At 40.1% G+C, this 23,604-nt stretch overlaps 1 protein-coding gene across 1 annotated transcript; it reads right to left on the bottom strand.

Annotated features, from left to right (window-relative positions):
• Positions 1-1,004: 1,004 nt before the first annotated feature.
• Positions 1,005-22,428, bottom strand: ugt8 (UDP glycosyltransferase 8). Its single transcript, XM_036516406.1, has 6 exons — positions 22,247-22,428; positions 17,111-17,937; positions 8,959-9,101; positions 5,452-5,528; positions 2,622-2,841; positions 1,005-1,599 (listed from the first exon to the last, which is right to left on the bottom strand). Exons 2-6 carry the CDS (start codon positions 17,933-17,935, stop codon positions 1,245-1,247), a joined length of 1,620 nt encoding a protein of 539 aa, XP_036372299.1. The 5' UTR covers positions 17,936-17,937; positions 22,247-22,428; the 3' UTR covers positions 1,005-1,244.
• Positions 22,429-23,604: the final 1,176 nt, after the last annotated feature.

The following is a 23,604-nucleotide window of genomic DNA, read 5'->3' as shown; positions in this document are numbered from 1 at the left end:
TCAAACACGATTACGAAGCACTGTACACTGACAAAGTCTGCTGATGTTCTGTTGGGAGCAGTTGACAGTTTACTCATTTGCAGTTGGTCTAAAAGATAAAGAATTAAGTTTAATCTAAATAAACATACCCATGTTTCCCAGACAGTGATGGTCATTTAAATGACCAAAAACACAAAAAGCTTTTCATTCAGTTATTCTAATGAAATATAGCGTATATATGTATATAAAATATTCATTATGTTGTACCAGGACATGACTGGCTGTAATTTGTGGTGGGAAAACTGATCATGCAGTTGAAGTTGGTCCATGCCTTAATAATAAAAAACACAGGTAAAGTAGTTAAAAAAGGAAGAAAAAAAAACATTTTAAATTTTTCATTTCTTTCTTCAAGTTAAATTGTTTGCCAGTATGTGCTGTAAAGCTACTCTAACAAGACATCAGTGGCAATTATTTCATAGCAGCATTGACAGGTTTGATGTCATGATGCTATTTACAGTCACAATTTAGCGCGAGCTAACGTTCAAATATCAAACCGGCAGCATTCTCAATGGATTTAAAACAGCGTACCTAGACGGCAGCTAGAAACGGAGTTGCAAGAACATCTTCAAACGTGGAGAGCAGCCATGAACGAGAGGATTCATGAACCTATTCGCACGTGTGTGGGAGTGCCTGTTTGCAAACACTTTAGTTCTGAAATTAAAAATAATATATAAAAAGATGTCTGTGGTATGCTTATGAAAAACAACAACATATGCATGTATTAAATGAAAATAAAATTAGTACAGTACTACAGTAATAAATAGATTTTGTTTTTCGGTTTAAATATCCACCTGATATTCAGCAGTAGTCTCACGTTAAAAATGTTAATTTCTCAAATTAAATCATTAAACTAAATTCTCAAGGACAGAGGCGACATTCAGAACAGCACATCAACATTCATTCCCCTACAAAGAATGTTTGCCACAGGAAAGGAGAGAGAAATTTGAAAGAAAGTGAGAGTCCTCTTTTCTTGTTTTTGTTTTGTTTTCTTTTTTTTTTTTGTTTTTACACACATGGACTTTGGCCTCCCAAATCATTTCTTTGATTATTTCTTATTTTTGTGTTGTGTAGTTCTGTTAACCTTCACTTCACGTCATCGGGAAATACCCACTGTGCTTCGAGTGTGTGACACGTGCCATTTCTGTCGCTTGCTCTGCACCCTACAGTACCAGCTGGCGTAACTGTTGGAAAAAAAAAAAAACACTCTACTTTACTTTTTTGTCATGCTTGATGTGGCCGTTCCTTTTGTGCTTGCCGTTAGGAATGCCGTTGTGACAGTGTCCGTTGGCCTTGCCCATCATTGAGGCTGACTGTGCCCTCGTCGTGATGAGTTTAGCTATTCGATACACAGCGTAGACGATGACCAGGATGGTGGTTAGGAGCACCACAGTTATATCTAGCAGGAAGTACTGGTAAGTGGGGATGTCGTAGACAGAGGAGCGGAGGTGGTCGGCGCCGTGGTGGCGGAGGATGTAGCTGATCCAGTAAACGGCTCGGCTGACCGGGTGACCGGGCTGGTCTTTGTGAATGTGAGAGAGGAGCTGTGCCCGCTCTCGGTACCTGCGATTTAGGGAACAAGACAGCGCAAATGAACACGCTGACCACCAGGAGAGACTGGCCAGGAAGTTACCTTTATGAGCTTTGAAACATTCATTTCCAAATGATACACATGTGAGCATCACAGCCTCAGTCTATCCTGACATGTCAGTGTACCCTCATGAAAGAAGCATTATGAGACACAATTATAGTACGGAATTTTATGCCTCTCTATCTATATGCTTTTATGTTATAGGATCCTCAAGTAAATTGGCCTGTCCTACAGAGTACTGCTTTAACAATAACCAATTCCATTCCATACGCATGGGCCGGGCTTCTTTTTAACATGAGTACACAATGAACAAGCAGGAAAATGTCATGTTAGGGTCAGGTGTCATAACCGTTCACGAACACTGAAATAATAGATTTTAACCTGAAAAAAAAACAATGTTGTCACCAGATGGCACTAGAGTTCCTAAACAGAGACAAGAACCAGCTTGTGCGCTTTCACTTCAATACCTGGAGGCTTATGCTAATACATTCCCTCTGACAGCCAGAACATAAGTTCAGACAGAAGATATATAATGAGAGGAGAAGACTTGGACTTGGATTAAACTACGCACATCAAATGATCATCAGCATGGATCATAGGTGTGATCATCGGAAGAAAGCCCTTTCCACATGTATCCATTTTTATCTGACATTTAATACCATCATGTCTAGCAGATGCTCTATTTCAGAATGACTTACAGACATGTAAGTCACAGTCCATTTATACATCTGGATGTTTACTGAGGCAACTGTGAGTTAAGTACCTTGCCCAAGGGTATAACAGCAGTACCCCAGTGGGGAATAAAACCAGCAACCTTTCGGTTACGAGCCCTGTTTCTTACCACTGTGCCACACTGCTGCCCAGTGATAGTATACTACAAAAATATATAAATGAAGAAATACTTTTCTGGTCCTACAACCCTGAGGAGTGAAGTGCATGTGAGGACCCTCTTAACTAAATAACCCGAAGGACTCTGTTTAGTGAGAAAAATTACCTGTTATCTTTAATGACCTTCACCATAGCCTGGTAGAGGTCATCCTCTGTCATCCTCTTCCATTCCAACATAATCCCCATTCCTTTGGCCTGCACTCTGGTCATTGTGTCGTAGTGGTCACCAAATAGCGGCACGCCAACCACAGGGACGCCGTGATACATGGCTTCGTAAATGCTGTTGAGGCCACCGTGACTGAGAAATGCTCGGATGTTTGGATGACCTAGAAAATACAAAAGGAATAAGCACAACAGGAAAAATAAAATTAAACGATCAATTCAAAGTGATACGTAACATTCAATCAAATCTTTCATTGAACGTTAGTTATTTATTAAATACTTATCGAAATTCAATGCTGTTCATTAAACCTCTTCAGTGTAAAACTAAAATCCCATTTTGCAATTTATGCCACAAGCCAATTATGTGTGTATCCTCATGTAACTGAAAAAAATTAAACGCTTAATTAGGACTTCTCAGAAATATATCTGAATGTACACTATTGGGAAACAATCATGTCTTTTGAGTGTAAGTTGCAAAATGTGTCTTACATACAGTATCAACAAGGAAGATGTTTATTATACACTATGAAATGTATCCAGCCAACTTCAGTGGTTGCCAAGCTTGTCACAGCTGCAGTTGGCAACCACTTGAACCCAATCTTCCAACAACACACATACACCCCGCAACGTTTTCACACTACAGGTCCCACAGCGCACCAGGACGCAAACACTGTTGTGGGAAAGGTGCATCCCCATCACACTGTGAGAATAACTCATAGGAACCTACTCGAGTCCCAGGAGACTAGCGAGACGAGAGGACACTGGCGGACCTACCCACCCCTATCCACGGCAGAACAATGCCAATCTGCTCCACTGATGTGGGCTCTTAGTCATTGTCGGCAAATAACATACCTGGTGTTGAACACAGGGCATAAAAAGAGCCTTTACTGTCTGAGCCGCTTTGGAAGGTATGCAACTTGTAATCAATTAGACTGAGGCTACTAAATGACCTTAGACAGAGAAATGCCTAACTGTTTTTACAAGCAGGGAGTGTGGCCAAACCCCTTCTACAACATATGGACTAATGGCTTTTTAATCCGACTATGATCAAAGATATTTGGCTGCCAAGATAGGAATACAGCACATAGACACATTATTATCCAAAATCTGCACCAATACAACATTGCCTTTTGGCGTGGGTTCGTAGCAGAACCCTCCATTTTGAAATTCGTCTGCTGGCCAGCAATAAGGTACGGTGCATTCCCTGCAGGACTGTTACTCAGGAGTTACTCATTCACTGATAATGATTTAATGAGTGATGTATTCCCCTCACTCGCCAATAATGATAGAATAAGTGACATATTGTTCTGAGGTGGATCAGCACAGCCTGCTGCTTGCATTTCATTTCTGTGAGGCTGCTGCATTTTCAATAACCACAGTGCATCCGTCCTCATAATTTCTGCATTTCTGCGTACAGAATGATCCACTGACGGATCCGTCAATCGTTAAAGGCTGAGTTTTGGATGAAGCGTCACTTTGCCTTACGTCTCCAGGCAGTAGTGCGTTTTGTATTCTTTATCAGCTAAGGAAGGCAATTGTGCTACAACATTGCCACAGTCCCTGGTAATACTTCTCTACCTCTCTGACACAGCACACAGCCACTCTTGTAGTCACACTACTGTCACCCTAACAACAGGGAGCTCTCATGTCCTCAAGGGGCCAAGTTAGTGTTATTTCAAAATGTAGACACCAGTACAGTAAAACTGGGTTGGGAATGTGGTAGGGAATTCTGCTCTATTTGACTCATTTAATCATCATTACAGAGAATAAGAATACCTGAAAATACATCAGTATGAGAGCATATTGGTTCAATGGCTCTGTAGTTCAATAAAAAATAAATAATTAAAGTCTGAGTCTCTGCCCACAGCTGTGATCCATACTCTTATCAGCTCATAAACCTGTTCCCTGGGTAATGACTTTCATAAGAATTACAATGTACAAACACCAACCCCAAAATATCTATGGCCTGGACCTATTAATACTGCCTACCATCTTCTTAAGCAAAATATACTGTTTTGCATTTGTTAGACAGTGTTATGAGGTTGAAATAAACTGCAACAACTATCTTACACTAATGAAACAAACCCTGTTTTAAAACAAAATATGAAAATAATAAAAGTATTTTATACTCAGTATTTTAAACCTATGACAGACCCTGATAAACTGTGAACACCACCATCACATGTTGAGTCTGGTGGCATCTCTCTACCACCCTCTGACATTTTCACATGTTCAGAGGTGTTACCACGGTCACATGGACTCAATATGGATTGAGTTTGAGCACAGGGTGGGGGAGGGACCTCATCATCTGATTGGTTTAATAGATTAACAGACCTCTTAACTGTGACAAAACAGACTTGAGAACCCTAACCCTAGCTAAATTTGTAAAGACCACCCACAGAACAAATTAACACATTGTGTCCATGGACCAGTTTTATCTATACTTTACATATTCTATACATATATCCCGTTTAGAAACACCAGCCTGTGGGCTCTGCAGCCAGGTCCCATCGTCGCCGATGGCACTCAATGACCTCAAACACCCCCCACGGTCTTAGATCAGTGACACAGGTCTGTTGTCAAATCCCACAAGCAAACGATTGTACTCAGCCACCCAATGGAAATCGCTTAAGTCAGAGGGAAGAAGCAAATGAGTTTCCAGGAGAGCGAGAGGTTCGTGGGGTCAACTGCCTCATTTGCAACGAACAATGGGGCAATAAAATAAAAGCCCCGGGCAAAATGGCTGCAAAAAAAAAACAGAATATTCAACTTACCGAGGAGGTCATTTTGTGGCATCCAATCCACAAGTTTGGTATTGTTTCCTAAATTACTGGGTACGATTCCTGAAAACCTAGAGGCAAGGCAATTTGATTTAGGAAACAAACATATATGGCAAAAAAAACAATACGTGTTTGCATTAATACATGTTTTTGAATATTCAGAAATGCATATTTGCAAGCATGTCATCATATTTAAGTCATACCGATGACTGAAACCTCCATGTCACATGAATGTCAACTTCAGAAAAAACTGAAATCATGCAAAACTCTTAGAATCAAATGATATAACATAACTGGCATTGCTTTAAGTACCACTCTTGTAAATTTGTCCAAAAAAGCCTAGCATTGCTTTAAACACAACCCCACTGATCTTTCGGCACTTCAATTTGCCTTCTGTCACAAAGGAACACACACATTTTCCATGCATATATTATCCCCCCAACAATGACAAAGGCAACATTTAGCACTCACTCAAACAAAGAAACAATTCACAGTTTCCCGTTTTTGTAATCAGCTGCATAGGGCAGAGATGACTGCTGTCCCTGAAACACTTGCATGCTCAAACATCACAGGCATGAATGTAAAAACCTCAAGGAACACAAAAAGGGAATTCTCATTCAGTCTCTTCTTCATCTTTCTGACAGTGCTTGCTTTCAGAATGCATAACATAATTTTCTTCCCGGGTTCCTCTACTTATCTGCATGTACATTTTACATGTTATATATTCATACAGCTAGACATTTTAATAAAACAAATCCCAAAGCTAAAACACCCTGCGCCAGGACATGAGCTCACTTCTTTAATCACTACATACACCACTTTCTTAACAGTCTGTTAGTGGTCATGTTGTGACAGCTGATTATAATAAAGTTTGACAGTGCAGTTTAAAACTTGCTATATTTTGAGAACAGACAATTGTCTGCAGTGGTATACAAACTATTTAAGGTCCCCTTTTTTTCCAGACAAAAAGGAAAAAGGACACTCACCCTACACTTGTTATTTATACATCGACAGAAGCTAAATAAATCACATTTAAAGTTACCAGCATCAATATTACAAGAATTATAAAACAAAACTCAAAGAAATGTGTACTTGGACTTACCAAGCACAAACCAGGTATATGGACTAACTATACCAAGCTGATCTTTACCTTTTGTCTTTCAATTAAACTTCACTACAGAGAAAATAATTCATCTGCTGATTTACTTCTGTTTCAAAAAGCAGTTATATATCAGCAATTGTGGTGGGTATGCACGTAGATGCTGACCCTAAAGTTCCTCCCTGTCCTGTTTTGTGCTGTGAGACACAATTGGAGGCACACAGCTCACAGAGCACGTTCTACCGCGCAGACTGGTGGGCAACAGAGAAATTGTTTAAATTGAGCCAATCAGATTAGACAAATACTCTGCTGTTTTTGTAATTGACCAGGTGTTACATTCCCACTTTCCCATTGTCAGAATAAAACAGCTTAGTATCAAACGATGGAAAAGGAAAAAAAAGGATGCACTGCCAATTTTGACCAGTTATACATAGATACGTAATTTTCCTTGTTTCCAGTCATTTTACAACATTCTAAATATCATTTAAAACTCATGTGTGTCATCACATGCAACGCAACCATTTAAATCTCCTGAATTCCTGTGTGGGCCCAGATCTACATTACCTCATTACCTTACAAACACAGTAGTTACTAAGCTACAATACAGTGCAGGAGCACCAGGGAGACTGATTACTGCTTCTCAGCACACCTGCTTTTAGCACCTGACACAGGCCCTTTATTTCCACTGGGACTTTTCCAGTAATCACCAAAATGGCACAGCAGCAATTCTCAAATGCCTCATCAAAAAGAGTTGACTTTTTCCAACACAAACACCTGATGGTAATGTACACTGGTGACTATTTAAACCATAAAACCTCTATATCATTAAAAGGATTTCATTTCTGTACACTGAGTAACACTGACGACATTATTAACTCATGAAGCCTTCTTGTCATGAGACCAAAGAACATATATTTCTCTCCCAAGACAGTTTTTGATAAATAAAACATTAAAACACAAAACCATTTGTCCTTAAATTTGAATACTGCATTCAGTAAGTGTTCTTTTTTCTCTTTAGCTCTATAACATCATAGCTTTAGTGATATCGACATTACAGAGATCTGGGAAAAAAATAACACTGGCTTCAAGTCATAGATAACAATCACAGGCAAAAAACATTGTACTCCAAATTAATGTGGGCAAGAGTAATTGGAGTAACCACTCACAGATATTTAAACATCAAGAGAAGGAATCGAATGACAGTCAGATGTGTTATTTGCTGCACTGGGCTCTGTGGTCTCTTTAAAGTAAGCAAGTGAATTCCTACTAAGATATGGCATACAGTCTTGAATAAACTGAACCCATTAATTTCGCAAATCTGCTATTATAAGTCACAATGTCATGGCTTGGGTGTTTTTATTTTATTCAAGTGTGACAATCACCATGGCAATAAGTAAACTGCTCCTGCAGCTGGTGGTTAATAAATACCATGGAACAGTCCTTCACAATATTTCAAAACATCTCTTTCAAATCTTCACATTCTTCTCGTCTGCCTCTGCATCATAGCATTTAATAAGTAATCAGACATCCTCATACAAGGTTTCTTATTAACTCTCCATGCTTATAATTTTACTTTTTAAAAAGATGTGTAATTTACTCAATGCTGTGCAATGAAGTTTGGTGAAGTATGACGCTGTAAACAACAGTGGTTCGTCTGGGTTTATGACCTACAGCCCACTGTCCAGAGTCTAATGCTGTAACTGCTGCTCTGCAACCCCCGCCCCTCCAATGACGCAAGTAGAAGGCCTTCATAAGAACATACCCATTCCACAAACACCTCTTCAAACAGGGACAATTAGGCAAGTGGACATTTGAGAGCACACTACGTATTTCTCTGAATCAGAATTATTGTTAATTATTAAATATTATTGTTAGTTTACATTCAAGTATCTACAGGAGTGTGACATTATTTTACAAGTTCTTTGGAACAATTTGGTCAAGTATTAGAATCTGAAACCTCAACTGAAAATGCCAAATAGATGGCCTTTTCCATGTTCACTTATAAATTCCTTCCTGCACTGTACTTTCCCTTAAATATTTCCACAAAAGAGCATTTGGAAGGTGTCTTTGAAAAGACTCATGCTAGCCACAGCAGAGACGGTTGGATCTCTTCAGAATGAGGGGGGGTACATGGAACACTGTACGAGAGGGGGAAAATAGGTCACTCAGCTCTCCCTCCTATTCCCTCCGAGTGCTTCAGTAATGACAGTGGTGGACGAACTCCCTTATCTGTGAAACACTTACATATTAGATCTAGATAGAGAGCGCAAAAGATAACAAGCTGGTCACTGCCCATGACTTTTTTTTAAATTTGTTGAACCCTGACCACATATTTGGCACGCCCCACAGGGGCACTATTCTTTCCTTTCAGGGGAAATGCACTTCACTTCCATCAGCCATACCTCCATATGACTCTCTGTGGCAAGCGACCCAAAGCTCCAGCCAGCTTCTTTGCGATGTCATCAGAGAGGTATTTGACACCAGCACCAAAGGAGACCAGCACAAACCCATTTTCCTCTGCGCTGTTGGCCCATTGTAGAAATTCCTAAAAAAAAGAAATAAATGAACAAATGATTTAATGAGAACATGCACACTAGTTCAGTCTCAGCTCAGCAAATTACAATACAATTTCATATGCAATGCTTCCCAGGGCTTTCAGAAGTATGCAAAGAGTAATTACTTTTATCACTGCTGTGGGTGCCAGTACTTGGCTTACTGGTCATATAAAGCATTATTTACACTTTCATTATAATTATACAACAAGCATAACTACCTGCAAACAGATGAATATATATGTACACCAACGAGTAAACAATATTAAGACTTGATATTAATAAAAATACAAACATTTTAAAACAAAGGGTGACAAGGTAATGGGTTGCAAAGCAAAACAATTAAGCAGCTTCAAATGTTTTACAAGAAACAGCATGTAGACCATGTTAGAATTGCTTACAGCTAACATCAACAATTTTTGAAACAAAGTGCATAAATTATGGCACTATGTTGCAGATAGGTGTAAACAAAAATATAGAAAAAGATAAAGCACAGCTTAGATATTCTAAGAATGCCATATTCGTTGAAATTGTGCATGTTATACTGTGTATCATAAATACATCTAAACTAAATTGAAACCTTGTAATCAACTACTTCAACAATGGGACTGAGAGACACATTACAAAGAACACGAAAAATGAATATGGCATGAACAGCATCAAGGGTACCATTCTGAAAGCAAAAAAAAAAAAACAATCACAAGCAAATTACTGCAGACTGCAAGCTACACAGCTGTATTGAATACATAGTGTTGCACATCCTACCTGAAAATAAAAATAATAAAAAGAACACATTGATATGCTTTCAACACACAGCACTAGACTACTATGAAACCAAGAGAAGACCGTATCAGATAAAGAGTTCTTATGAAACCCATTATTGCCTTATAGTGGTATGTATGAGACCCAGTTTCCACCCAGTCTCCATTATGAGTTTGTATGTGACCCTGACTACCTTCTGTGTCAGGTGAGCGGATCTGCGTCTTTGAGCTTGGTGTGACAATGAAAACCTTTATCTCGTACCAAGAACAGCCTAATGAAAGAGACTTCAACCTCAAGCAATTTCTATGAACTCATTACCACCCACCCTCTCTAAGAGTAAAGGACAGGAGAATACAAAGATCAATGAAAAAAAAATGATGAAAGAATATCTAGACACAGGATACTATTCAGTCTGATGGAAATGCAGCTTTTCATAAACTTTCATTAACCTCTTAGTTTCTTTCATAAACTTTGCCTGGTTAATAGAACCAAAGCAAAGTGCATCTGGGAAAAATGACTACAGCACAGAGTTTGCAATTTTCCCCCTGTGACCACTTTGCCTAGAGCAGGAGAGTGATGATAATAGATAATGTAAATGTAATTGTAAATGTAAATGATGAGTGATGTTCAAACAATTTGGGCTATGAATATACAGGGAATAATGGTATTTAGGGCACAACAGGGTATGCACACCTGCCCTTGCATCTACACTACTCATGTACAGGAAGAAATACCGGCAGTGTCTACACCACACATTTAACTTTTTAAAATGTGTCAATAAAAGAAATGAAACAATGAATGCATGAGTTATTTTATTATAAAAGAATCAAATTACTTCAGATTGGATTTTTTTTTTATTGTGACAGTGAAAAATGAACTGCCACGTTCTTAACCATCATGTAACCAAATATAAACTAGCGTTGCTAAGATACAAAATTTGGATATTAAATCGGTCAAGGAACGTTTGTATCAGCCATGTTTCTGAGGAAATACAATTATTTGAAGTTGTAATGTAAAACTCAGATATTTCCTTTCTAATTGCAATGTTTCCTATTAACTGCAAAGGCAGCCTGATACTACTTTAAACAATTTAAAATGGTTGTACTTAATTTATTTGTCAATCAATAAAAAAGTCTCTGAAACAAAGCATCAAAGAAAGGAATGTGGGTCTGTGCCATGCACATTGGGAAGTACTTCCATGCTGACATTTTTCTCAGATATTACAATCACTGTCATGTTAAAATGTTGCAGTTCAATTGTAGGCATAAGCAACAACAAAGGTAATGTATTTCCGAGACGCCATTGTGTTTTCCTTTCACTTTTTAAGTAGAAAGCTGGTTGAAAACCACAACGCCAATCTCAGTCAATTTTTATTTGGGAAACTTATGCATGAACGCATGAACGCATGAGTATGAGGATAATGTTTGCATAACACAGCTAACTCGATTTAAAAGCAACAGTTACATGAGCCCCTTTTATTTACAGGTTCCCCACATTTTGCCCCCGGTACACCAGGAGAACATCTCATCATGTGTTCTCTCTGAAACTACTGTAGAAAAGAATGGTTTGCCTTCTCCAGATCCCAGTACCAGAGCCGCCCCCAGCATGCACAGAATGGTGACATATGATAGCTGGTGGTACAAAACTCACATGATTGTAAGTACATTTTAACCATAATAGGAACTTATGCTCTGATACCTTCTTCAGTTAAATTAATACAGAGCTACCCCAAACTAAACTGAAGTTAACACAAAGATCAACCAATTCTACAAAAGCAAGTAGAGGAAAAAAGGTAAAAAACAACTACATAGAAATGAAATATGGATTCTGAAATAGCAAAAGACTGCACTATTCATTATGTACAATTTCCCTCACCCGCCTCAAAGCAATCATCTCATGCTTCTGTCACAATAAGAGAACCCATTAGCTTTTCAGTGGGGATGATCACAAAGGGGACAGCAGAAAGTGTCTATGCTGCAGAGTGACTTCCTATTGATATCAGAGAGGGAACATCAGATGCAGCTGGCCTGTCTCGGAATGCGGTGGCTAACACTTCTATATGCTTCTAGTGGATGTCCAAACCTCTTCGCGTCAATCCCCACCCCTGTAAAGCTGTAAAGCTGACAGCCGTCTCTGCCTTCAACAGAAAACCTAAACTATTCTAGCACACTAAGTTCTTGATAGCCTGCATTTCCCAATCGGCTAACAGTTCTCTACGTGGGGTCACACGGACCACATTCATATGTATGCGCATGTACCTTTGGTCAACAGAATCATTTATGCAAATCATCCAGGGGATCCAATCAGTGCATAGCTAGGTAGTTTGCAATGCCAAGTGAAACATCACGTGAGTGTATGTCATCTAGCTTAGATAAGCTCATAACTGCTTCATCCTTGCCAGTACACAACCACAGCAGCCTTGCGGTAGTCTCTTGTCAGACTCATGTAATTAAGCAAATATTTGGAATGCTGAAAATGTATTACCTTAAACTCTAAGAAAGTCAATAGGAGGACAGAGTCCAACTCCCATGAAATGTATATTTGCCGCAACCTGACTGTGTGTGAAAATCTCCCTCACAACTGTTGATGCAGAATGCTGAGAAAGTCAGAGGGTCTCTCTAGAGATCTCTGTTTTCAGTATATGAATGGATGCAGTATGTTTTCTCAGGAATAGCTGGACCCAAAGGTGAAATATGATCTATTGTGCACTGATGATGAAGAATCTGGTTCATGCTTGTAAATTTAGCACTGTCCATCATTCATCTCATCTTGGCTGTGCAGTCCAATTAGCCATGATTTCCACAAATTAGTCACAATTTCATCACACCTCTGTACACAATATAACCAGTCCACAATATGATGGGTCAACAAATGAACTTCCACTATATGAACTTCAATCCGTATGTACCACTCAGATCACTACACTCTGCAACCATGGGGCAACTGACTCTCCCACCCCTATGGGGTGGCTCCTCTCAGACATGATTCCTGTCTGTACTGGTCCCTCAGTGGTGGAATGAACTCCATATGGGGGTCAGGTCAGCGGAATCACTGGCCATCTTCTGATGCAAACCGAAGACCCACCTCTTCAGACTGCACCTTGATTCCACTTCATTCCCCACCCCCTTACATCTGCCACTTAGATATTATTTGCTGTTTGTGTAGTTTCGGGATGTGTTTTGGATTCTGTGATCTAGTGACTGATGTGTGGTAGTATTCTTGGCTTCCCTTGTCTAGTCAGGTTGTACAAGTTCACTTGTGGTAGGGCTTGAATAGTGTTATACTCACACCAACTGGTTTGGCAGTGTTGTTAGCCTGGTCTGACACTGTTATTCATTCAACTTGAATGGATATTCTTTTGTTCTTTTGTGCTGAAAGTCACTCTGGACCAGGGCGTCTGTTAAATGTAATATAATGTAGTTTAATGTAATGGTACACACTAAAATAATCTGAGGGTTCCACCCATGTGTGCAAACTTTAACAGAACTACACTAGTTTCTGCCTGTGTTGCCTGTGCTTGCAAAGGCATAGTCAATGACAGTTGTATCAATTTATATTGCTCTGTAGATGACACATGGCTTTATTCCTCTATGAAACCAGAATAAACCTGCCCAGTGAAGAGACTACCAAACAGCACGCCTTCTGCTGAATTTTCACTAACAACACGGCTACAACTATACATCTTTGTACAACCGCCTAACCATTTTTAAAGATTAAGTTAGGGCATTTGATCCAAATGCAAGGCTGAGGTCTACAGCCTAACCCTGTGCTCACTCCGGCAGCGACTTTATCGCTGTATGTCGCCAAGTCGCTGTGTGTCCATCGCTTGCAGCCAGCTTGTGGGCGTTGCTAATGTAGTGCTGAGGAAGTGGGCTACAAATGTTTCACAGCGAAAGAATATAAGAGGAACACATCTGCCCTCTGATTGGCCATCACTTGACTCTGTCGCTGCTCATTTGCATAAAGTTGAACTTTGCTGAACTTTTTTTTTGTCGCCAAGTCATGTTGCTCAGTGTAGCCCAGCGACCATTGGAAATGAATGACTCCCGGCCGCTTTGTCGCTTGTTGTCGCTGCCAGTGTGAGCGAAGGGTAAGTGTGAAACTAGCCACGCAATCTGCCGACAATAACTGGGAATGAACTCTGATGAAACCAAGGTGGTTAGGACGGCCAGAGTCTCCTATGACGCATTGGTTTCTGTCCCTTGTGACTCATTTGGGTGCAATTTGAGTTCCTCAGGCAGTATCAGGGAGCTGCAGCTATTCTCCATTCGGCATCTGCCTCTTGTTTCCTTGTGGGACTTGCAGCGGGGCAAATAGTCACATTACACATGTATTCTATCAGAGGATTGCATTTGCCTTGCCCTTGCTCCTGCAGGAGCCTAATGGGCAATTGGGGACTACATAAAGGTGAATAAAAAAGGGAAGATGACAAAAAATGCACACTCCCCAAGGGGGTCAGGACAGCAGAATCACTGGCCATCTTCTGACACATACTAAAGACCCACCTGTTCAGACTGTACCTAGGTATTACCTCAATCCCTGCCCCCAAACACAGACTAGACTACTTCTAGTACCTGTTTGGACATTGTATCTTAGGATCAGGACATCTGGTATTAGAGAGAGTAACAGGGGGTGTTTATTGACAAATAAATTGTAACAACTGCCTGTTCCTGATGCTGCTTAGGTGTGAAGTGTTAGAGGCGTTACCAGGCGATCACCCTATAAGCACTTCCTACACCCAACAGGAAATTAGGACAAATGGCAAGCAGATAAAAATAAACAACGTTTGCAAACAGTCCCTACACAGAAACTCGTATGGCAAGCTGTCACTGAGGCATGACTGTCTGCGTGAGCCGCATCATACCACGGCCTCATAACCGGAGCTGGGGAGAAATTGCCGCCTATCAAGTCAACAATAGTACGTGTCAACAGTCAATCAGCTTCCATTTACAGCCGATACAAAATACGGTGCAGTATTTAACTAAACAATTTTGCATTCGTGATCCTTTAGCAGCCCATGGAGTGTGTTCAAAAGAAGTTGGTAAAAAGTATGGAAAAAAATGTCTACCAAAGACAGTCAAATTACACATAGTGCCAAAGGGCTATAAAGCCTCCAAAATGTTTAATTACATTAAACTACATTCCTTTTCCTTACTGAAGCTTCAAAAGCTACAAAAGATGGCAGGGGTTTCAGCTACAGGCACTCAAAATGATGGTCTTGATGATGATGTCTTGCCTCTGTGTGAGCAGGAATTTGAGATTATTTCAACCATGTGCTCACATTGATAGCAAAGCTACACAGAGCAAACAAAGAACTCTTGACACCTCAGTCCAATACTTGAGAGGTGCTTGTCAGCACCAGGTAAAAACAAGCATGGCTCTCCACTGTATGTGTGCAACAGCAAATATATCACTTTAAAAAAAATCTGATGACAACACCATGCATAGCTTCCTCAACTGACACATGACAGAGATCTGCAGTGTAATCAGTTCCACTGAATTTCATATGTGGGGATGTGGAACAGTGATTAATGACATTGTGTTGTGGGCAGTGACACCAGCTCTTTTAGTATAATATCCAGCATTAGATTCATTTGTTCAGAATATAACATTGTCCTTTTTTCATTTTCAAATCAATGGAGTGAAAGATGCAAGTATTCAAGAGTGCACTGCATTGTAACTTTGTGTTTGCCAGGATCAATTTGCTAATCAGCATCAAACAGAAGAAGATATTGTGTTAACGTTCTGGGACACGTAGCCATGTCTGTCATGGCAGAATTAATAAAACCATGCCGGACATGTATCATAAGAACTAGTAGCAGCAACAGTTTCATTCAAACCATTGGCACTTTAGAGATGCCAGACAAGCAAAAAGGAAATACTGTCTTGCTGACCAAGTGTATTCAGTCGTTGAATCATTTGCGAATAAAGAAAACTGGAAAATGGTGTGCGGTGGAAAAATTCTGGAATCACATAAATGTCTCCTCAGCATATTGTAAAACAGGAAACTGTACGTTAACATGTACAACATTCCACTTATAGACATTTGAGACGTTCAACAGGTTTAGCCCAGAAAAACTGAGAACTTTCAAACAGACCATATTTTGTCATCAACTGTACAACAACCAATGATATTAAATTACCAAAAGTTCCATGCAAACCTTCCACAACTGCTGGGAGCTTAAGTTAACTTTCCTTCTTTAAACTGGATGACCAGGAAACATAGTAACAAATTAAATAAAATAAATAAATAAATGAATCCATAACTTCTAGGCATCATGGCTGCACCGAACATATAACATTCCATTAGAACACACAAACACGACGTAGACACATATAAGGTATATTTCTGGATACCTTCAGTACTGTTAATTTTTAAACTGAATACTGCTGAATTAAATATGAAATGAAAGGTAACTCGTGGCTCCAGGTCTCTATTACACAGTGTAATAAAACCCCACAGCATTTCTCAGTAGCATTCTGCGCTGTTTGCCCATGCTGTGACTGGGCTCTTCTACTGGCAGTATAATTTCGACATGAAGAAAAAAAAGCTTCATTTCGGCAAACAGAGGCCACGCAGCTGCGTCGATAAAGCCGAGGGAGGCCTGGCAGTGACAAGCGGCGAAAGACACTGGGGGTCTGTGTCCAGTGCACCAATTAAACAATGACCACATTTAAGAGGGAACCACATAATGTCTAAACGTTTTACAATACCGCATTGGGGCTTTGGAATTTGGCATTCCAAAACTGCACAGCGGAGAGAGTGCAGTGTGTCTCTTCTTAACCCACAGGCGCTGACCGTAACCCCGCACGCGATCACCTAAATTGATAACGACTGGCTCACTGGTAATGCAAAATAAACCTCAAAACAAGCATAGGATCCTAGTTCACAAGTTAAAATATTTCTGGTTTGTACACTTTTTTTTTTTTTCAAAGAATTTCCATGTACACACATCCTTTACTCTGCACTTCAGATGAAAAGATACAGCACGGTATTTCATCTTACCCTTCAATCATGACACAGATGAGCTTGACTAATGGAACATAATGTATTGAAACTCTGACTAGTCGTCAACTACCAGTGTAGAGGATCTTTGAATTGTAAGATACTCTATTTGTGTTAACACGGATTTTTCAACATTTTGGAATGCTCCACGCTTGAGCGTACATGAAGAAATCATTTTCATAGATCATGCAATAGAAAAGACTAAACTGCAAATATAAAGTATGGAATACTCACTTGTGGAAGGGGGCTTGGCGGTTTGGTGAGGATGCCCCCAACATACACCACATGAGGTAGGGTAGGCCGGGGAAACTCAAGGGCCATATCCGTGCAAAGCATCCATAGCCGGCTCCCTTGGACCAGCTCATACATCGAGACCTCAGGCTGAATGTTATACTTCTTCATTATCCTGTCATACTTGGGCAGCACCAGAAACTGGACCCCAAAGCGGGACACCAAATAAACTGCAGTGTTTGTAATCCTCTGTAGGAGGGTCATCTTGTCAGTGAGGAGGGAGTTGAACTCTGGGACATAGGCCAGTGGGGCAGGTGCCCCGACTTCTGCCGGGTACCAAAGACCTGTGCTGAAGACCGCGTACCTCACCCCGAGAAGGTGGGCGATGACAAACCCGCACATCTCGTTGGGGTCGACGAGGAGCAGGTCAAATTTCTCCTCCTTTAGACGGGACATGACCGCGTTGCTTCCGACCATGACATCACAGTTCTGGGAGTAGTGCTCCAGGATGTCAAAGAGCTCCAGCGCCGTCAGGCGACCGGAGAAGATGTTCTTCACCTTGGACTGGAGGAAGTCGTCCGCGGAGGTGCTGTTGAAGATTCCCGGGTAGCGCTGCAGGCGGTAGTGTTCGGACGGGGGCACGTCCCGCCCCTCGGACACCAGGAACACGGTGTCATGTCCCTCCTGGTGCAAGGCGGATGCCAGAGTCTTGAAGATGTACAGGTGGCTCTCAAACATGATAGGAGGCACGATCACAATTTTGGCAGCCCATGTAAAGCTAGCAGCGACACACCACAGAAAAACACTAATGGCGGGATACAGCTTCATGGCTGTGGGACAAACAAAGAAATAAGAACAAGAAAATGGTAAATTGCACTAAAATGCTGCAACCAACCGTGTGTACATAACCTTTCGCAAGAAATTCTCTGAGTCCTCCCATACCAGTGGATTTAGTTTTTGATAAAATACCTAATAATTCATATACCTGTGCGGCATGTATGTGTTATTTTTTCTGTTGATATAATACAATGAGTAGTGGAATAATACAAAATACTATCCAAGGCCATCTTAGTAAGACAGTCATATTACGAGGAATTATTTCAAAATTCAGAAAATGAACACATTAATCATCCCCAACCCGCGTGTCACTCTTTAATGCCAGTCATGGAAACTATCCCTTATGATCAGCGTAACTGAGGTGTTCGATTAAAAATAGCTTTTGTTCAGGGTTACCTACAGTCAGAGGCCATAAGTGATTAATTTATATTTTAATTATATTTGCTTGTTGTTATATCCTGCTCAGATTATCAAGAAATCACTCCTAAGGGGATATGTGCTGAGTCACACATACACATGGAAAATCATACAATGAACTATGCCACCATTATTTATCTGTTTGACTGAATACAGAGATAGTTACGTAACATGCCATTCAACAATACTGGGTGTTAAAAAAGGAGTTTCATTCCATTATAGTCAAGCGTCTTCTACACGACCATACTCTCATCCTGAAACTTTTACACGCGAACACCTAGATTTGCCCATTTTCTAACCTGTCACATAGCAAGTTGTGCCCCACCAGGGAAGAAATCCAACTACAGAACTACACAGTACAAACCAGACAGGCAATGAGAGTACAGTGTAAACAAAATGCACGCTGAGTTGAAAGCTGAATACTTCTTGCAGTAGGTAATCTCAAAAGAATCATATCATAGCAGTCACTTATTTTAATGGTGTGCCAAGAGTACTGGCCTAGCTTTCTTGCCAAGGCCCCCATGAAGACTGGCCTGCAAAAGACTGGTCCAGCAGAAGAGAGTCTGTTATGGAAGCCACTTTTTATTAATACGTTGTCCATTCTCTGAACTTTGTGTTGATAAAATGTAACAAGAGGAAAATGTTATTTGTACGCTGTCAAAATTATTAGTCCATAAATTCACAAATCCATTAGTTCAACTATTTGCTATTTTTTACTCAGTTTAAAATGTGAAAACTCATCAAATAAGAATTACATTTAGTTATTTTGTCATTTGTTAGAGAACCTGATTACAGTTATCTGGATTTGTGAATATATTGATATATAATGTTTTATGTAACAGTTCCTTAAGGGCACCTTTCTTTCCATCAAACCCTGCCCTGATTATAAGAACATGTAGGCTGCAGTGTTCAATGTGCAGTTTTTCTGTTTGGTTTCAGTAGTTAAGATGGTATAATTAAAACTTGTCTAGAAGCCAACTAGCCAAGAAAAGACAGGAGTTTGTTAGCCATCATCAATGGAAAGTTAGTTTGTAATTGGACTGAACCAGTCCAACCAGTGGCATTATGGGGGTGCTTGGGGTGCACTGCACCCCCAGAAGGACCTCAGTGCACCCCCTGTTGTCTCTTTATATCCCAATGTCTACATACTATTTATGACTTTTTGTGCACCCCCATGGATTGTAATTGTACCCCTCTGTATTTTCTCCCAGCGCCGAGCCTGGAATGAACATGACAATTACTGAGACACTGAGGACGGCATACACGTTGTAGGTAGTTGACAGTTGCTATAGAAACAGTTTAGCCCACAGCGCCGGTTAGTCTCTGAAGAATGCTCACATTTCGGTATCTGACCAAGTGTCAAAACTTATATTTAAGACGCTGGAGTCAGAACAGAACTGAGGGAAAATGCAAAACCGATGCTGGCGACACACATTCCGTAAGGTTGTCATGGGAACCATGCAGGTCAGTGTGAGCACATGACATTACACAGCAGCACATGTTGCTCTTTTAAACATGGTCTCCTACCAAGACAAAAAAAAAGCTTTTAAGCTACCCAGCACACGAAAGCTAGCTAAGAGGCAATATCTGGCAGTGATCTTTGATCCTGAAAGCTAACAACTGATGATCCGTCTAGAAACCAAATTGTAAGCAAGCTAATTTGGCATATACTCTGATTTTGGTTGTAAAAAACAACCATTAACAATGACATTCCTAGCAATGACATTCCTACCATTGATCCAGCCTTCCTTGTTCTGCCAGCCTTACCCACTGCTGGTGATCACCTTATGCTTTACTCAGTAAGTATGCAGCAGTTCCGCCTGTCAACCACTGCACACTTATAAACTAAGAAGTGTGGTGTGTGCCAATTAGGTGGGTGAAACACCAGCTTTTGTTGATCATCAGCTGATCCACATTTGGGCATACTTTATCTCAGTTTAGTACACGGTTGTAACCACATGGCTGGCAAGTGATGCCATGACATTCCAAGCCACTGTATGCTCATTTTGTTTATTTTTATTTATTCCCCCCCCCCCCCCCCCTTTCTTTCTTCTGGCTGACACCTCCCACATTGCTGCAAAGAGGATGAAGTAAAGTCACGCCTCTGAAACGCGAACCGAGACGGAGTGATAGCAACTCTGTGTGTGTGTGTGTGTGTGAACATTCATAGAACCTGACAGAGCAACCTCCCTAACTGGCCAAACTGGATTTAATGTCCTGTGGGTATAAACAGCATGTAATGTATAGTTCACTGCCTGGCTGGAGGTTGATGTGGAATCCCTGATATGACCTTCTTTTCCTTCAGAATTCGATGCATAGCCACTTTCATGAGTATAACAAAAGTATTTCAAATGAATAAGAGAATGCAGTTCTTTTTGTAGCGAGCAAGAATATGCAAAGTAAGCCATGGCACTGTGATTGGCAAGGTCAAAAGGAGCAATGAAATAAATTCGTGTAATTTGTGCATAAAATCAAAGCATGTTAGACTATTCTATATTTTAACAAATAGCGAGTAAGTTTTACATTGTCATACGATAATTGTACACAGCAACATTGCTCATTCTCATCGTCATACAATGAACGGAGAGCAATGTTGCTGTGTACAATTATCGTATGACAATATAAAATGTTATGCACAAATTACACGAATTTATTTCATTGCTCCTTTTGACCTTGCCACTGACTTTGACTATCAGATTAACTAAATGTGAAACAAGAATACTATCATTCTAAATGATTACTATCAAAATCTGTTGTTAATTTGTGATGGCAGTGCAAAAACAATATACAAACTTTTAACAGTCAAAACATATATACTGCACATTATTCATTATTCCCATTAATATCAATGACAAAACTAATCTGCTGTTTAAAACTAAATTAAGTTCGTTTACCAAAAATCTACCTAGCATCTAGGTAGATAACCAACTTTTAGCATCGATCTGTTTGCATTAAAGCCACTATTCCAATATATGCAAGGAATATCCGTCTTTCAAAAGTACAAATACAACTTAAAAAAATAATAATAATTACAGCTATCAAACGAATCGTGTGTTTGTGTGTCATTAATTTGTCATTTATGTGTCAATCACCCAGAGAACCATCTGTGGATTCAGGATACAAACTGCATGGATGAAACTAGAGTTGACATTGTGTAATGTAATGAAATACAACCGTGGGCCGTGTGTGCACCACGGACTGACTTAAACTCAGTACCTTGTTAAAAGAAGCCTTCGGCCAGCTTTTATAAATTACACAAATATATGTTATGTGGTTTGTAATTAATTCATACTGAAGGGCAATTCCTTGTCACCGTATAAAACAGGAGAATAAAACGGCCTGAGGCATTCAAAATAAAGCAATATGAACACTGCTGATCTTGCAAGTATTACAATTATTAAATTGTGAATATTTTACAGTAATCGCTCTCTATTAATCAGTGTACCGACGTCGAATGTTCGGAGTCATTCGTGAAATGTAACTCCGAGGACTTTTTTTACAGACTGTCCTTTATTCTTTTTGCCTACCTTTCTCTGCTTTCAACCCCACATAAATGAATCCCAACGACATCAGGTGACTGAACACCTAGAGTTCTTTCAACATCAGATAACAAGGCGCTGATCACAGCTTCCGGTGGAAATTCACCGATAGTGAGCTTACCCAGTGAAATGGCTTTGGCATTGATATTAAAGACCACTATGAATTCATGAGCACAAAGATTCCTAAAATAAATGTGCATGCCCCCCACCATCTTCTAAGGGCACAACATGAAAGCGATGGGTCTAATGCGTACGACAACACCGCGCATCCAGGTGAGGCTAGAGTAAGACTCCCCCTCCCCCCCCCACACATCAGTTCTTTCAATGCAGCCTTAAGGATACATACCTTGTTAGTTGGCCTGGACAGAGAAGTGTTTTATCCTTGCTGAAACCACAAGTCAATGAAATGAGTCATGTAATATATCCAAAGTAGTATGATTTGTGGGCTGCAACAAACCACTTGTCTCCAGTTTGAGTTCACGAGCTCCGGGCCACCCCAGTATCAGCTAGATCCGGCACTTTGGTATCAGACAGTGCCTGCGTCTCAGGGAGGCGGGGCGCGAAGTTCTAAACCAAGGGATTCGAAGGGAGTGGCACTAAAGGTTTTGTAGGTAGACAATGACGATAAACCTGCCCTCATCTGCTTGGATGCGACAACAGAAACCAGTTGCTACGTTTACAGTGTCGTTAATATACGTAGACTATGCTATCTTTTTTTTTTTTTTCTTTTCATCGCGATGGGGGATTCTCAGGAAATTATACGAGCTGACATGAAGGCAGACTGCAAGCGTGGAATCTATTTTTCCACGCCCAACGAAACATGATATGATGTATTGATTTATTGGTGTTAATGCGCTTTATAACATGTTGGCTTGTGTTACGCGTGGTGACTGACCGTTAGGTTTACTACAGCGCAATTTCAGAGTTCATGCATGAAATGTCCAGCGTTGTCGCCTTGTTGCTATTTACCTTTATCACATTAGAAGATTAGTGGTGTATTTACCATTAACTGATAAATCATATTGTCTGCTAAAGACGTAAAACCGGGAAAACACCAACCACCGTCTTCAAGGTAATAATAAAGACAATCATTAATATTAAAGAATTAACGTAGACGTTTATCCAGGCCCAGTTTTTTATAAAGGAGTTGAACATATACCTGCTAATGCAAGTTTTTTCCTACATTACAAAGGTAAGAACTGACTATTGAATTTTAATGTGCGGTTCACACTTTCCTTTTTTCTTAATTCTTATAATAGACATTAGGAACCAAAATTAACTGACCAATTACTGTAATGAAATTTGGTGGATTTAAAATAGGATTGGCTCACCTGTGTACCTCACTCATTTAGAAAGAGAACATGAGGACATTGCCCCTGAATCATTAATGCCATGCTTTACTGAGGTATCATTTCAGTTCACTGTCTGAGGGTTTTTGTTCAGTAGTTCTCACAGAGAGCTCTGTAGGACTGACTGGTGCTACAGTAACCTTAAAATGAAAATGAAGAGGACCAAACAAGAGAAAAAAAGGGCTTGAACAGGCTTTGAAGAATACAATTTACACATACACTTGTAAACATATCATTTGCACAAAAAGCTGATGACTTTGATTGTCACTTACAGAAGAACCTCTCATCTAAATAACCTTGCATGGTGTCAAGGAAACACATAAAGTCAGTAAAAACAGGTACACAATTTGCATGA

This window comes from Megalops cyprinoides, chromosome 22 (assembly GCF_013368585.1).
Source record: "Megalops cyprinoides isolate fMegCyp1 chromosome 22, fMegCyp1.pri, whole genome shotgun sequence".
Taxonomy (NCBI): Eukaryota; Metazoa; Chordata; class Actinopteri; order Elopiformes; family Megalopidae; genus Megalops; species Megalops cyprinoides.
This window is presented reverse-complemented; position numbering and strand designations above follow the sequence as displayed.

What these genes read in the sequence shown, in the direction of transcription:
- ugt8 (XM_036516406.1), bottom strand. Translation starts at nt 17,935, where the DNA reads ATGAAGCTGTATCCCGCCATTAGTGTTTTTCTGTGGTGTGTCGCTGCT. An exon ending in CCACAGAGAGTCATATGGAG is followed by an intron (nt 5,529 to 8,958) that starts GTATGGCTGATG and finishes CCTTGCCTCTAG; the next exon opens with GTTTTCAGGAATCGTACCCA. An exon ending in GCCACAAAATGACCTCCTCG is followed by an intron (nt 2,842 to 5,451) that starts GTAAGTTGAATA and finishes TGTATTTTCTAG; the next exon opens with GTCATCCAAACATCCGAGCA.